We start from the raw sequence: 14,826 nt of genomic DNA on the forward strand, positions 1-14,826 counted from the left end.
CCTTCACGAGCAGTCAGGGGCGTTGCGGGCAAGCGCCCGTAGCAGCATGGCCAGACTGACAGCTGCGGAAGGTCACAAGGTGCAGTTTGTAGCCCATCTGTTTCCAGAACAGAAATTGAACCTTTTCTACAAAGTTTCATCAGACTAGGAATCTGATTTTCCACAAATAGACTAGTGACCATTTAGAGACAGTTAAAAGCATAAGATAGAAAATGCTACTAGCTTTTTGTTTGGTTGTTTTTAGAGAAAGGTACAAACTCCTTTGGGAGTACGGAAGTGGCAGAGATCCAAGGCAGTTGCCTGCTCATCCAGTCGCATGTAGTGCCGAGGAGAGAGGGGCCTGGTTTCCCGTCCTGTTCAATTGCCCCTGGTGCTTCATCCGAGGCCAGGGCGATGCTGCCTTGCAGGTCGGAGTGGACAAGTGGACGGGGCAGGGGACGTGTGGGCAGGTGGGGACCACTCCCTGGCGTGCTGAGCTGTCACGGTGTGCTGCTGCTTTCCCTCCACAGCCATTTCCCACCACACTGTGGACCCCTGCAGTCCCCTGAAGTTGTCTTTTCAGGACAGTTTGAATGGCCCTCGACCATTTGGAAAAGATCTAGCCGAAAACATGGGTCCTCTCTAACATAGAGGCAAGAGGTGGCAAAGGCAGCTTTGTTCTCTGGCGCTGGGGAGACCAGAGTGTAGGCTAGGGCCTTCTTTTCTTTCTTACCAAAGGAGTGTCCTGGTCAGGGCCAGCCCTGCCAGCTGCCCTCTCTGGGCTGTAAGGGCTGGCTAGAGGGCCTGGCCCATGTGTCTTTCCTCTCATCCTATCTCCCCCAGAGTGAAAACGCCAGTGAGGAAGCTGGTGAGGGTGAATATGTCAATCTGTATTCCTCTGGCCAGAGCAGCGAGGAGCTGGCTCCCTCTCGAGGAGTAAGTAACCTCGGGTGGCCTGCATGTGGCCTGGCCTGGCCTGGCAGGAGTTGGGCCCTGCTCTTCCGAGGCTGCGTCCCTCCCACCTGCTTCTGTTTGGCTGACCCTTGCCCCCTGGTCACTGGGAGACTGGGCCCCCCTGCAGGCTTGTTGGGAGCCAGGTTGGCTCTGTGGGAGAGGACGTGGCTTCCAGGTGGCGGTCTGCTTCCAGGCGGCGGTCTGCCCGTTTGCTCCTGCTTCAGCACGTGTGGCGCTCCTCAGAGCCTGGCCATATGGGTCTTGTAGAAATCTGTAGGAGCAGCATGGCATGGACCCTGGCCACGGATCCAGTTGCTCTCTGTGGGTTCTTTCTGTCCCATCTTCTAGCATAGAGCTCCATCTTCCGTCCCTCACCCAGAGGCTCATAGCCTTTCAGGCCCCATCCCCTCCTCCTCCCCAGCATGCTGTGTCACCCCTGCATTAACTGCTTCCCAGGTAGCCCCTGCGGGTTTGTGCACACCTCTCTCCCAAGGGAGTAGAGAATTACCTGGCACTGGCCGGGCGCAGTGGCTCACGCCTGTAATCCTAGCACTCTGGGAGGCCGAGGCGGGAGGATAGCTCGAGGTCAGGAGTTGGAGACCAGCCTGAGCAAGAGCGAGACCCCGTCTCTACTAAAAAACAGAAAGAAATTAACCAGACAACTAAAAATGTATAGAAAAAATTAGCTGGGCATGGTGGCTCATGCCTGTAGTCCCAGCTACTCGGGAGGCTGAGGCAGGAGGATCGCTTGAGCCCAGGAGTTTGAGGTTGCTGTGAGCTAGGCTGACACCACAGCACCCTAGCCCGGGCAACAGAGTGAGACTCTGTCTCAAAAAAAAAAACAACAACAACAAAAACGAATTACCTGGCACCATCACCCTCGTTATGTTGCCGTCCCAGCTCCTGGTGGTCGAGAGACTGCAGTTCTGTTGAGCAATCAGCTTTCCAAGTTTTGCTTCAGCAAAACATGAGCAACTTCAGAAGCTTCAAAAATAGCTCTTCCCTACATGCCAAGTGGGGCAAGGTCCTTGTGGGAGGGTCCATGAGGACTGAGAACTCCCCAGTCATCAACCCCAAGGGCAGGGCCCCCCTTAAGAGTGCGGTCCCCACAGAATTGTGGATGTCCACACAGGGCAAGCCCCACCTCAGGCGTTAGCAAGTCATGGAACATGAGGAATTTTCACTCCAGTGGGATTTGATCCTGTCCCTGGGAGCCAAGCTGATGTCCCTACCTCAGCTGTCCCCTCAGACCTGTGCCTCCGGCACCATCCAGCTCGGCCTCCATGTGGTGGAGTCCATCCCCCCAGAGAGAGGCTTTCCATGCTGTCTGCCTCTACCAACAGCTGCATCCAGGGCTGACTTTTCTTGTCCTTAAACCACTCTCCACAGTGATGTTCTATATATCTGTGCCACCCCAGTTCTCTGCGGTGGCCTTGGTTGTCACTGAATCGGGTGGGCCCAGAGACCCAGGAGGAAGCAAGTCTGCTGGAGGAGGAGAGGGGGGACTGACACTCACGTGCCTAGGCAGCTGGACCTCTGGGGACTGTACCAGGATGAGCACTATAGCCCTAAAGACTTCTTGAAGTCAGTGGAGTTGTGCACGTGACCACAGTGCCCAGTGCTTAAGGGCACAGGCATTGCAGGTAACAGCCCTGGGCTCAAATTCAGGCTCTGCCATTTACCAGCTATGTGATCTTGGGCAGCACTCTTGACTTCTAGCCTCGGTTTCCTCACGTGGCATGGGGACAGTGGTCTTAGCTCATTGAAGAGGCCAAATGAGGAGCTGTGTGCAGAGCCCTTAGCCCAGGCCTGGTCAAGCTCTGGTAGGCTGGCTGTGGTGGCAGTTCTCTTTCTTTGAGGAGGTGGTTGAGGTGGCTTCGTCTAGGTTGGCAGCTGAAAAATGTTACAATTAGTGGCACCTTTCACTCTCTCCAAAGGCAGGATGGTAGTCTCAAGAGGGCTTGTGCCTCCTGTAATTAACTGCATTCACCATTAACTTGTTCTCATCTCAGATTGCTCCGTAGGACCTTGCACTCCAAAGCCACTGTGGGCAGGAATGCTGGGAAGACAGATCCGCCCTGGAGTGGACCTCCTGTCCAAACTCAATGCTCATGTCTCTTTTCAGGAATCACCAGCTGGGAAAGATGGACATCCCAGAGATCCCTCAGCGGCCGGCACTGTACCTGGGAAGGACAGCAGAGATGGCAGTGAGAGGTAGGAAGTGAACCGAGAGGGGCTGTGGCCCCCAACCAGCCAGCTTACCAGGCCTGCAGGTGTTTCATGTTGGAGTCTTTCTTCCTTTTTTTCTGATTCTCCCACCCAAGTACTAACCAGGCCTGACGCTGCTTAGCTTCCAAGAGCAGGCGAGATCCGGCACGTTCAGGGTGGTATGGCAGTAGACCTGATTCTCAAAATTATGTATGCTCAGGTTAGAAACTGTTGGAAAGAACAGAAAATTCCAAGAAAGCAGGAAAAATCACTAAGAATCCTACTCTTCAAAGGCCTTAACATGCAGTCTGCCATTACTTCCTGATGGTCTGCACCTGCGTCATCCACCTTGCAAGTTACCATGATAGTCTCACCTTTTCCAATCCTGACCAACCTTCCGTGGTTTTGTTCTCTTTCAAGTTGTGACGGGGAGCATAAAAGATACCCCTACACCCACACAGACTTGTTATTGTTGACATTTCGAGACATGTATAAATTGTGTTGCTAAACCACCTGAAAGTAAGTTGCAGATGTGGCCTCGGCCCACAGATACTTCAGCATGCCACTCCAAAAATAATCCTCATCACAATACCATTGTCACACCTAAGAAAATTAATAAATTCCCTCATGTCATCTAATAGGCAAACCATGTTCCAGTTCCCCAGTTCTCCCCAAAATGTCTTGTATATCTTAATTTTTTTGCAACCAAGATCAATCAGGAGTTCTCCATTGTACTTAGTCATTATGTCTCTTTAATCTTTTGTAACATTTTTCAATATTAGCATAAGCCAAACCTGACCAGGTGTAGAAATATGCAGTAAATTTCTCCAACATGGGCTGCCCTTTGGGAGGTCAAAGTGGGAGGATCAGTTGAGGCCAGGTGTTCCAAGACCAGACTGGGCAACATAGCAAGACCCTGTCTCCACAAAAAGTTTAAAAATTAGCTGGGCATGGTGGCACATACCAGTAGTCCTAACTACTTGGGGGGCTGAGGCAGGAGGATGGCTTGAGACCGGGAGTTTGAGGCTACAGTGAGCTATGATCACACCATTGCCCTCCAGCCAGGGCGACAGAGCAAGACCCTGTCTCAGGAGGAAAAAAAAAGCCCAGTATACACTTACAAAATATAATGTGTAGGCTGCACATTGGCACTCCCACCTGCAACTTCATGTTGACTCCACCTTCTTTGTGAAATGTTGGATGTGTTCAAGCTTTTCCTCCCTTGTTAGGTCACGGTTCAGCTACCTCTGGTGTCCAGGGTGATCTTAGCAGAGCAAGGCAATGCCTGCTTGTCATTCTCAGGCCTGAGCATGAACAGTTGAAAAGGTAGTTAAAAAAAAAAAAAAAAGAAAGTAACAAGAGAAAGAGAAAGATGTGAAAGCGTTCCAAAAGGGGCCTCGAGGAGGGCTAGCTGCGCAGCCTACCTCTTGGCCGCTCAGCGCTGCCGTCCACATGATGCCTGTGTGATGCTGCTGCCAGGCTGAGGTCTCCCGGACTGTTAAACAGGGAGTGGTGTGGTTTCTAGCGTACCTAGGGGCAGAGGAGGTATGCACCGAGCAAAAGCAGCTCACGGGTTCTGTCACCAGCTTCATTGGACCCAAAAGTGTCATTTTCAGAGTTCCAGATGGTCCTTGTGAAAGAGAAACATGAACACATTGGTTAGAAACCATCACTGGGTGGTGTTCTCCTTCCGCCTAGGCCGTACCACAGGCTGAACAGTGACAAAACGTGAAACAGAGTAGTTCTTCCCAAGACTGGGGTGGGTTTGCTCTGGCCCATTCGTGTTCTCTTACTGAAGGCATGAATTTTTGCATCTCAGATACTTAGGGTGAAAAATGTGATCTGTGAGCCAGGCACAGTGGCACACACCTGTAGTCCCAACTAGTTGGGAAGCCAAGGCAGGAGTTCAGGTCCAACTTGGGCAACATAGCAAGACCCTCTCTCTTAAAAAAATGTGACCTGTGACCACAAGGCCGACCAGAATAAAACAGGGGAACGTAAAAGATGCCAGGGGAAAAGCCAGGCATTGGCAGACCCAGCGTCCATTCTCCCCAGAACACCCTAGGCTGGGAGACTCATCTTGGACACCGCTAGCTGCCCTTGCGCCTATCTGTGGGGAATGTCCTCCCTGTGCTTCAGGCTCAGCTCACTTGTCCCATCCCAGGGGCCTTCCTGCCCTTTTAGGAGAGGCCAGGGCACCTGCAGTGTTCTTCTTACTGTCCGTGCTCCCTCCCACCCGCCGTTTTTTTTTTTTTGTTTGTTTGTTTTTGTTTTTTTTAGTAGAGATAGGGTTTTGCTCTTGCTCAGGCTGGTCTCGAACTCCTGACCTCAAGTGATCCTCCCACCTGGGCCTCCCAGAGTGCTATGATTACAGGTCCTACTCCCCCTTTTTTGTGTTGCCATGACCACTTGTTTTACAGTCTATATCCTGCTAGATGGAGCTCTGAGAACAAGGGGCCATGTCTACCTGGTTCATGGTTTTTTCTTAGTGCCAGACAAAGGGTCTGATGGTGAGCTGGCCCTGGGAGAAGCCTCGGGGAGGGGAACAGCATCAAGCCATGCTGCCTTCCCCACCTGCTGCCCCGTTTGCTCCTTCTCCAGTGCTGACTGTGTGTGTGGTGGGCCTCGGAAGGTGGCTGAGACCATCACTCACACAGCTCAGTGGAACCTTCTTAATCTCCCAGCGGAATCCCTTCCATGTACAGACAGGCCATCCAGAGAGAGCAGGAGAAGTGCCCAGTTCACATGGCTGATCAGTAGTGAGCCGGGACCCAGTCCGTGACGATGGAGTTGCCACCCAGGGTGGGCTCGTTCAGAGAGCAGTTCTGATGCCTGTGGCCAGGCTGGCACTGCCTCGGCCTCTGGGCACCAGGAAGCCCAGGGGCTTGTTGGGTGCTTACAGTACAAACCACTTCTCCCTCCAGGGCCCCAAAGTCACCAGATGCTCTGGAGTCGGCTGAGTCGGAGGAGGAAGTGGATGAGCTGTCCCTCATCGACCACAATGAGATTATGGCCCGGCTGACACTCAAGCAAGAGGTAAGGATTCCCAGGTCCGGATTTCACAGTCTGGCCCCACAGAGGGAGAGCAAGGGGGCCAAGGAGGGTGTGACCTTGAGGTGTCTCGAGCAGACAGACCAAGCCAGGTGTGGAGGCCAAGTCTCAGTGCTCCTGGTGGAGCTCAGCTCTGGGCTCCCAGAGGGGCGAGTGCCAGGGGAAGCATACTGTCCCCTTCCCTTGATGCTTCTGAGAGTGATTTTGGTCATGACATAGTATATCCCTGAGCCTCAAATGATGGGACTCCTGAGGGTGGTATGAGGATGAAATCCATGTGCGTGCTCAGCACAGAGCTTGCACGGGGTAAGCCCTCACCAGTGTGGGATGTTTTTCTGTTGTTGATAAAATAGCCCCATGATGGCCTCAGTTGGGAGATACCAGCTGATTAAGAAAATTCGGGCCTGGACAGTGTGGCTGCCTTCATCCTGTGCCTTGTCTACAGAGCCTCATTGGTCAAAACAGTGCCCAAACCTGTTGCAATAAGAGGAAGTCGGACTGAGAGAGCTTTGCCTCTTCCTTCGACTATGCATTTCTGGAAACACAAAAGAACAGCTTCATAAAGTAGCCCTGACCTCCCCTCCCCTCCCCCCTACCCCCCAAGGAGGTAGCCATGTTTCTGGGCTTTGACTAGATGATAGTCACACACAGACACACAAGCAGACACTGCCCTTTGCATGGTCCTGGCCCAGGCTAGGCCAGCTCTGGCTGTGGCAGAGAGCAGCCCAGGACGCTGAGAGCCCTGGCAGAGAGAAGTGACATCTCATGATCCTTGCCATAAATTTCTTCCTTAAAACCAGGTCAGAGGCATAATCCCTAGCTCTGGAGGTAAATCTAGGACACTCTCAGAACCCTAGGGTTGAGGGGTAAAAGAGCTAAAAAGACAGGGAGTCTTGGAGCGGGTGCTGCGGTAGGAGGGGCTCGAGGGAGTGTTGGGGCTCAGGGGCAGAGAAAGGCCCTGGGTGTTTGTCCTGGGCCTGGTTTGCTGGCCCCTGTGACAGCTCTTTTTGGCCCCAGGCCAGGTGGTGAAAGGTCTGCTTGCCCTCATGGAAACAGATTTGCTCCTTAATTGGCAGCTGGAGGTTGATGGTCATTTAAGCAGCATCTGATGTCATCGAACATCTTTGTGACACACTCCTTTAATGAAGGGCTTCGTGGAAGAACCTGCAATAATACTAGTGACTGCTGTTTCTACTTGGGGAAAAGGATTTAGATTTAGGGCAGCTTGCTGTAGTTTTGGGAATATTAACATGCTAATAAATAGTCCTCTTGCCTCCACTGGCATCCTGGGAGGTGACTGTCCTGCCTCCCTGTGGGGTCCCACTGTCCCCCACCTATGAGGACTTCTACCTCCCCTCTGGCCCATGGGTCGTTGAGCAGGGTAAGGTCGAATGACACGGTGTCCCCTGACCCAGCTTTGTCCTCAGAACAGTGATGTGCCCTGGTGCCCGGGCCGTCCTAGGCCCTCCGGCTCCCAGACACGGTTCAGTCTGTGCCTGTCACCGAGCATGGTGTGGTGGGCTGCAGAGGCGCCCCTGGCATTGCAGCAGGGTCATGCTGCGGCACAGCCTCTTGGTCATCTCATCCCTGCCTGTTCCTTCCTAAACTTGCTTTCTTAAGGCCATGTACTGCCTCATGCCCCTCCTTGGCCGTTTTCATTACAGGGTGACGACGGGCCAGACGTGCGTGGAGGATCAGGGGACATCTTACTGGTCCACGCTACGGAGACGGACAGGAAAGGTAGGGCAGCCGTCTCTCAGCAGCTTAGTCAGCAGGGACTTGCCCCGGGCCCGAGCTCTGTGCCCTGACTCAGCGGCTCCCGTTGCTCCTCCCTGCAGACTTGGTGCTGTACTGCGAGGCCTTCCTGACCACCTACAGGACCTTCATCAGCCCGGAGGAGCTCATCAAGAAGCTGCAGTACCGATATCCTTTCCCAGCCCCGCCGCAGGCCCTACCCCCACTCTGCCCCTGTGCGAGGGTCCAAGTGATGTGTTGGGCGGCAGCGTGATCAAGGTGGGGACGTGGGAGTCCCCTCGATCTGCGATTTGCCCCATGGGCCACCCCTGGTAAATGTACCCCATGCGGTAGGGGCTGAGGAAGACCCCAGAGATTTGGTAGGAGCCACTTTTGTTGCCCACTGCCTCTTCCTCCCTTGGGCCTGCCTGTGCCGCCAAAGCTAACCGCGGCTGCTCCTCCAGGAGGGCAGCCCATGACTGCCATCTGCTGGGCAGCCGCCGCTGCCGGGGCAGGAAGTCGAGTCCCCCAGCCCTCCTCCTCCCCTTCCTGCAGGCCCTGAGCCTTCCCCCGTCCCCCTTGGGGTCTCCTGCAGATCTCCTTGCTGTGGCCGTTAGAGTCCCCTGCACGTCAAGACGGACGTGCGTGTTTCCCATTGGCAGGACTTGGGTCCCCTGGCACTTTCCGTCACGCAGAGCACCTGCTCACAGGCCCGGCTCAGCAAATGGCACCCACTCACCCGTGGAGAGCTTACTAGTCAGGCAAGGTGTCCCTTTGCACGTGTGATGTCAGCTATAACACCACCGTGTCATACATGGTGCGACTGTATAATTTCCTGTCGTGTAATTGAGGAAACTGAAGCTCAGAGAGGTGAGGGATCTGATGACCTATGTGGCTGCTTGGTGGGAGGGCAGCCACAGCCCCCTGCCTCTGCCTCCACCATGCAGGTTCTCAGCCTCTTCCCTGCTTGGCCGCCTCAGGCCCATGCATGGGCACCAAGCTCTGGGCCCGGGTGGCCAGCGAGCCCCTGTGCTGAGGCCAAGCAGACTGTCCCTAGTGCAAGGCTCCGTCCTAAATCCAGGACATGGAAGGTCGTGGGTCACTGGAGAACAGGCAGGACAGAGTCAGGGAGGGTCTGGGGAATCGATGGCAAACAGGACAGTGTGGCAGGAAACCACAACCTCCCACTTCAAGGGACAATGAGAGCTGGTCGAGAGGTCAAAGGGCTGCCCTGGAGACGAGGAGCCAGTACGGAGTGTGCTGCTCTGGGAAGGGAGACCTTGCCCAACATTGCAGAAGCAAGAGCTCCCCAGGAAGGTGTTCGAACTAGAGCAGCTACATGGCCCAGGGAGACAGTCTCAGAGTGGAAACTCATGGACAGAGTGAAGGGAGATACCTCTGGCCTATATACCTGCCAGAGGCCTGGGGTTTTGAAGGTGTTTGGTTTGGGACCACCTTCCTCTACCTGAGGCTCAGCAGGGCATCCTTCAGGTGTCAGGAATCTCGCAGGAGCCTTGGGTTGAACCTAACAGAAAGGCAGGCAGGAGAGGGAAGCAGTTGGGAACAGTCCTGGGGGCAGGAAGGTTTGGGCTCAGACCTCAGCTTCGCACAAGCCCTGTGCCTTCGTTGCTGGACGCTAACGCTTCCCTCCTGGCACATCGTAAGCACTCGATCAATCGTAGTGAGAAGGCAGGCCTCCACTTACATCTCCCCACCACATGGCTATCTCTTTAACACACGCTCCACATATGAGAAGTTCTCTCCTTTTGCCGACACATTCAAGAAGCGCGTCAGCAAGAACACATTCTTCGTGCTGGTGCGGGTGGTGGACGAGCTCTGGTGAGTGCGCCCCGGGCTCTGCAGAGGGTGGCAGAGGCTCTGCCCTCTAGGCAGCTCAGCAGGCCTGGGCCAGCCTCAGGGTGCTGTGGGCTTCCCTGCCGAGAGCGGTAGCCTGTCCCCATTGCACCCACCTCTCCTCGGGTGAACACCCCCTGAGCACAGAGCTCTGGTCAGGGCTGGCTCTTGCCTGCTTTGTCACCACCCTTTGAGAGAATGACCTGTCCCCCACGGCCCAGGGTGAGGTATCTCGCCATCCCCAGCCCGGGCCCTGAATTTCCCACAGGAGCGGAACCTGCACTGCCTAGAGCCATCCCTCCTGCAGGTATTACAGGACCATCCTCAGCCAGCTGTGCTCTTAGCCCCCAGCATTTCTGTGGTCATCTGTCCGAGTCTTTGACACAGCACTTGCCATTTTTATCCATTTAACAAGTATCCATCGAGCAGGTCTTTCCTGGTATGGAGAGTCAGAGGTGAATGGAACAGACTGGCCCCTACCTTCTGCCGGGGAGATGACCATGGCCAGTGGCTGTACAACTAGGGAACGGCCGTGGCCTGGACGGCTCTCAAGGCGGGTAGTTCAGGAGCTGCCCCAGAGCAGGATTGGTGTGGGATTTGTCTCTGTAGCCCAGTCCCCAGCTTAGTCCCTGGCACTTGTCCAGTGCCAGCAAATGTCTGTTGAGTGCATGGCAGGTGTTTGTTACCACTGAGACCACTCTCAGCACTTCTGAGGGCGCAGCCGCCGTCCCAAGATCTTGTCTCTTGCTCTCTTCCCACGGGGGGTTCCCAGCTATGCACTGATCGCTGCCCCGTGGCCTTTGGGTATCTGGAGGTGGATTCCAGGTCGTCCTAGGTCTTGTTCCTGCCCCCTCACTTGTGCCTTTGGCCCTCTAGCCTAGTGGAGTTGACAGAGGAGATCCTGAAGCTATTGATGGAGCTAGTCTTTCGCCTGGTGTGCAACGGGGAGCTCAGCCTGGCCCGCGTGCTCCGGAAGAACATCCTGGACAAGATGGACCAGAAGAAGCTGCTCAGGTGTGCCAACTCCGACCAGCCGCTGGCAGCCAAGGGGGTAGCAGCCAGGTAAGGAGCCAGCTCCCCAGTCCCCACCGCCTCTAGCAAGAACTGTGCCCAAGAGCTGCCTCGCTATGGCACTTTGCTCAGTTCACCCTCCTCGATCCCCCCCACAGCCTTACATCCTGGTTCTATCCAGGCCCTGTGACAAGGTGCCTCAGGGACAGCCCCATGGGTCCCCTGTGGCTGGGCCTCTTCTTCAGAAGTTATATGTTGGGTGATGAGTCACCTTGTCACCAGGAAGTAGGGCAGCAGGGCACACAGGGCTATGGAGGACAGAGGTAGAGGAGTGTGTTCCGGGCTGTGGTCAGCTCTGCATGGCCTTGCCAGCGTTAACAGAGCGGCCGCGCAAGGCCCTGTGTGAAAGTTCCAATCTGTTGCCTCCCCTACCCCAGCCCAGAGGAGAGTGTCAGTTCCAGCTGTAGAGACTGTTGATTGACGGGCTCCTTTTTAGTGGGCACTTAGCCTTCATTTATAGGGCACCATCTCTGTTCTGGCCACCTGGAAGTGGGGTCGGGCTGTGAGCGAGAGTCCTCAGGCCTCTGAACTGTCCGTGAGTTCACAAGGGAAACTCCGTCTCCTGATTCCAAAAGCTGCAGGACTACCCAGCAGAGGCAGGAGGGGAAGGCAGACAGCATCATCCTGGGGAGAAACGCGGGGCCCAGAGGGACCCGAGGAGCAGCTGGTGCTGGCCTGCTCCGTGGCCTCCTCGCTCCTACAGTGCAGCCAGGCTGCTCAGCTCCTGACCACTGTCCCCACCCCGACAGCAGTTCTCCTGCCTCTGTCTTCCAGGCCGGGGACCTTGCATGACTTTCACAGCCATGAAATAGCCGAGCAGCTGACACTGCTGGACGCTGAGCTCTTCTATAAAATAGAGGTGTGGTATGGAGGGGGCCGGGGCCTGGGGAGCCCGTGCTGGTTGTCCCTGAATGGGAGACTCCCCCTGCCCCTGTCACAGGGGGTATAACCTCCAGCCCAGGATTCCACCTCTATCTAGTGTCTTTCCTTTTGCAGATTCCTGAGGTTTTGCTTTGGGCAAAAGAGCAGAATGAGGAGAAGAGCCCCAACTTGACCCAGTTCACAGAGCACTTCAACAACATGTCCTACTGGTAAGAAGGGTCCACAGCACCAAGCCCTGTGGCTCTGGACGGTGGCACACCTGGATGGGCTCAGTGGTAGGAAGGAGCTGCTGCTTTCATTCCTCCAAGCTCCTCCGTGGGTGCTGTGGGCACGAATCATGAACCAAAAGGCGGAGAACAAGGGCAGGGACAGGAGAGGGCTGGTTGCAGAGGCTCAGCAGGGAAGAGTGCCAGGATCGATTAGTCATGTCTGCCATAGGTGGCAGTCCGGGAGTGGGATCGGGCTTGGTGTCCTGGGCTGGTCACTGCCAGACACTCCCTCACGTGCCAGACGCTCACACTGACTATGCCCGACAGAGCAGTTAGCAAGGAGTGGGTTTTGTTAGCCTTTAATTCTTAAAGCAAAATGAATCCCAACAGTGTGTTTATGATTCAGAACTCTTGGCTCTTTGAGGTGTGACTTAAAGTGCCCACAGCATCTCAGCATCAAACAGAGCAACCGTCAGCGCGTGGCAGCTGTGCGGTGCTCCCCGACCCGCTGCTCCCACCAGCATGCCGTCTGTTTTTCAAATGTTCCGGGGACTGCGTATTGGGGGAAAATAGGGTCATCGCCCCTTTCTTTGCCTTTCTGCCCAGCACAGCAGCAGTCCAGGCCTCAGCAGAGTGTGTGCAGCTGTCGCAACCGCCGTTCCGTGTGGGGTTTGCCCAGTCAGATGTGGTGGTTTCTGGGCAGAGAGAAGCTGCACGCACACCCTGAGCCTGGCCTCTGACGCCGGCTCCTTGCTGGGTCCAGGAACCTCAAGGGCACCCGCCCCCCAGGAGCCTGGCTGGGCCGAGGTGCAGAGATGTGGTCCTCAATGTGCTCGGCCCAGCTGCCCTCTTACAGGGTGGACGAGGGCATGCAGAAGGTGGCACTTCCTCCAAGTGATGCTGGTGGTAGCCCCAAAGACCACAGGAAGTTGAAGCCACTATGAGGTCCCTACTGCACATGTGGCAGAAATGAGACTGGCCTTTGGGTTTGGCTTTGGTTGGTGATAAGGTTCTGAGAGATCCGTTCCCTCATGGCTGGCAAATGTGGCCCGTTAAGTCACGTGCCAGCTGGTCTCCCCGAGCCAGTCCTGAGGCCACATGAGGAGCTTTCCCAGCCCCAGTGGTGCTCGGGTCCGCACCTGTCAGGAAAGGCTCCGCGTGCAGAATCCTTGTTGGTGGTGTTTGGCACCAGTCACCAGATTTCTCTGTGACGTCTTGTTTCTGTCCCTGGGATGCTGTCGGCTCCTTGAGAGCAGAGACGCGGTCTATGCCTGGGCCTCGCAAGCCCTGGGCACTCAGTAGGGGTGAGCTCATGGCTGCTGGTGCAGGTCCCGTCTCCACAGGACCGCCGGGGCCTGTAGGAAGACGGTCAGCTCAGCTGTCTCTTCTTTTTCCCTTGGTCCATGCAGGGTCCGGTCAATAATCATGTTACAGGAAAAGGCCCAGGACAGGGAACGGCTGCTCTTGAAATTCATTAAGATCATGAAGGTAACGGTGGCCAAGCCCTCCCCGGAGCACCCTCTTTAGGCCCTGCCCGGGGAGCTGGAACCCACCTGTCCTGCCACCTGCTCTCACAGAGGCTGTACCTCTCTCCACAGCACTTAAGGAAGCTGAATAACTTCAACTCCTACCTGGCCATCCTCTCAGCGCTGGACTCGGCGCCCATCCGCAGGCTGGAATGGCAGAAGCAGACCTCAGAGGTGAGTGGCCTTCGTGACATGGGTGGGAAGGAGCCAGCAGATGGGGTCCTTGGGCAAGCGGCTGTGGCAGAACGTGCTTGGATGCACTGGATGCTGGGGCTCAGGTCCCTGCTGTGCTGCCAGCCTGCTGTGTGGCCAGGACAGCTGCCCCGCCCCCAGCTTCCTGTCTCTGATCAGCAGTCACCATATCCCGGGGGGCTTCGAGGTTGGTTCTGGCGCTGTCATGTCATGGCGTCCTGCTGCTGCCCGCAAGCCCATCCCTAGGGCCCAGCATCACCATGGTCCTTCCTTCGGCCCATCCTTCAGAAGGGGCCGTTCCAGGCTCGGCGCTGCCTTAGGCACAGGCCACACCTTGAGCAGCTGCCATCCTATTGGGTGGGTTTCTACAGGGTGAGCACTAAAAGACAACGTGGGCTGCGGGGCCACGTGAGCTACCCTGGAGGAAGTGTCGCACATGCCACCACCCACAGGGGAAGAAGTTGTTCCTGGGAAGGGAAAAAAATTTCCACCCAAGGGGACAGAGCAGAGCACAGCCTGGGAGCAGGTGGGAGTTCGGCGTCCTTGGGGAGTAGGGTGGAGACCAGGATGGCCACATCCCTGGAGAAGGGACCAGCTGTAGGTGAGGAAGGCCTCTGGGGGGCCTGGTGAAGAATTGGACTTTTTTTTTCTTTTTTTTTTTGAGACAGGGTCTTGCTCTTTTACCTAGGTTTAGAGTACAGTGAGTGGTGTCATCATAGCTCATTACAGCCTCAAACTCCTGGGCTCAAGTTAACCTCTGCCTCAGCCTCCCGAGTAGCTGGGACAACAGGTGTGCGCCACTGCACCCAGCTAATTTTTGTATGTTTTTGTAGAGACAGGGTCTCACCATGTTGCCCAGGCTGGTCTGGAACTCCTGGTCTCAAGTGATCCTCCCACATCAGCCTCCCAGAGTGCCAGGATTGCAGGCTGAGCCACTGCACCTGGCCTGGAATTGGACCTTTATCCCTGTGTGGGGCAAATGTTCTTGAGAAGGGCAGCAAGCCCACGGCTTTGAGTGTCAGCCAGACCACCTGGGGAGCCCTCTCACTCGGTGCACATAAAGGGACAATTATATAACAGTGTCATATGGCACCTGGGGGAAATTCACCCCAGGAGCTACAGGAACAAGAGAGGTCCCGAGGAGTCAGGGCAGGCTTCCTGGAGCA

General features: G+C 55.6%; 1 protein-coding gene and 1 long non-coding RNA gene across 3 annotated transcripts in view; one reads left to right on the forward strand and one right to left on the reverse strand.

Moving 5' to 3' along the window:
* RAPGEF1 (Rap guanine nucleotide exchange factor 1) overlaps nt 1-14,826 on the forward strand; it is a 137,987-nt gene that overhangs the window by 118,389 nt on the left and 4,772 nt on the right. Inside the window, 10 exon segments of the mRNA XM_045563702.1 lie at nt 3,059-3,147; nt 6,066-6,177; nt 7,857-7,932; nt 8,031-8,115; nt 9,673-9,765; nt 10,657-10,842; nt 11,626-11,710; nt 11,848-11,942; nt 13,352-13,430; nt 13,541-13,642. Coding sequence (XP_045419658.1) covers nt 3,059-3,147; nt 6,066-6,177; nt 7,857-7,932; nt 8,031-8,115; nt 9,673-9,765; nt 10,657-10,842; nt 11,626-11,710; nt 11,848-11,942; nt 13,352-13,430; nt 13,541-13,642 — 1,002 coding nt within the window.
* On the reverse strand, nt 1,529-14,437 carry LOC123646575. 2 transcript variants are annotated; one of them, XR_006737942.1, is made up of 6 exons: nt 13,574-14,437; nt 4,566-4,771; nt 4,300-4,445; nt 3,265-4,057; nt 1,799-3,116; nt 1,529-1,565 (listed from the first exon to the last, which is right to left on the reverse strand). It is a non-coding gene; the product is annotated as an uncharacterized LOC123646575 (long non-coding RNA). The 2 variants fall into 2 exon arrangements; XR_006737943.1 differs by lacking the exon at nt 13,574-14,437 and adding an exon at nt 5,795-5,830.

The sequence above is a fragment of the Lemur catta genome, chromosome 10 (assembly GCF_020740605.2).
Source record: "Lemur catta isolate mLemCat1 chromosome 10, mLemCat1.pri, whole genome shotgun sequence".
In the NCBI taxonomy this organism is placed as follows: Eukaryota; Metazoa; Chordata; class Mammalia; order Primates; family Lemuridae; genus Lemur; species Lemur catta.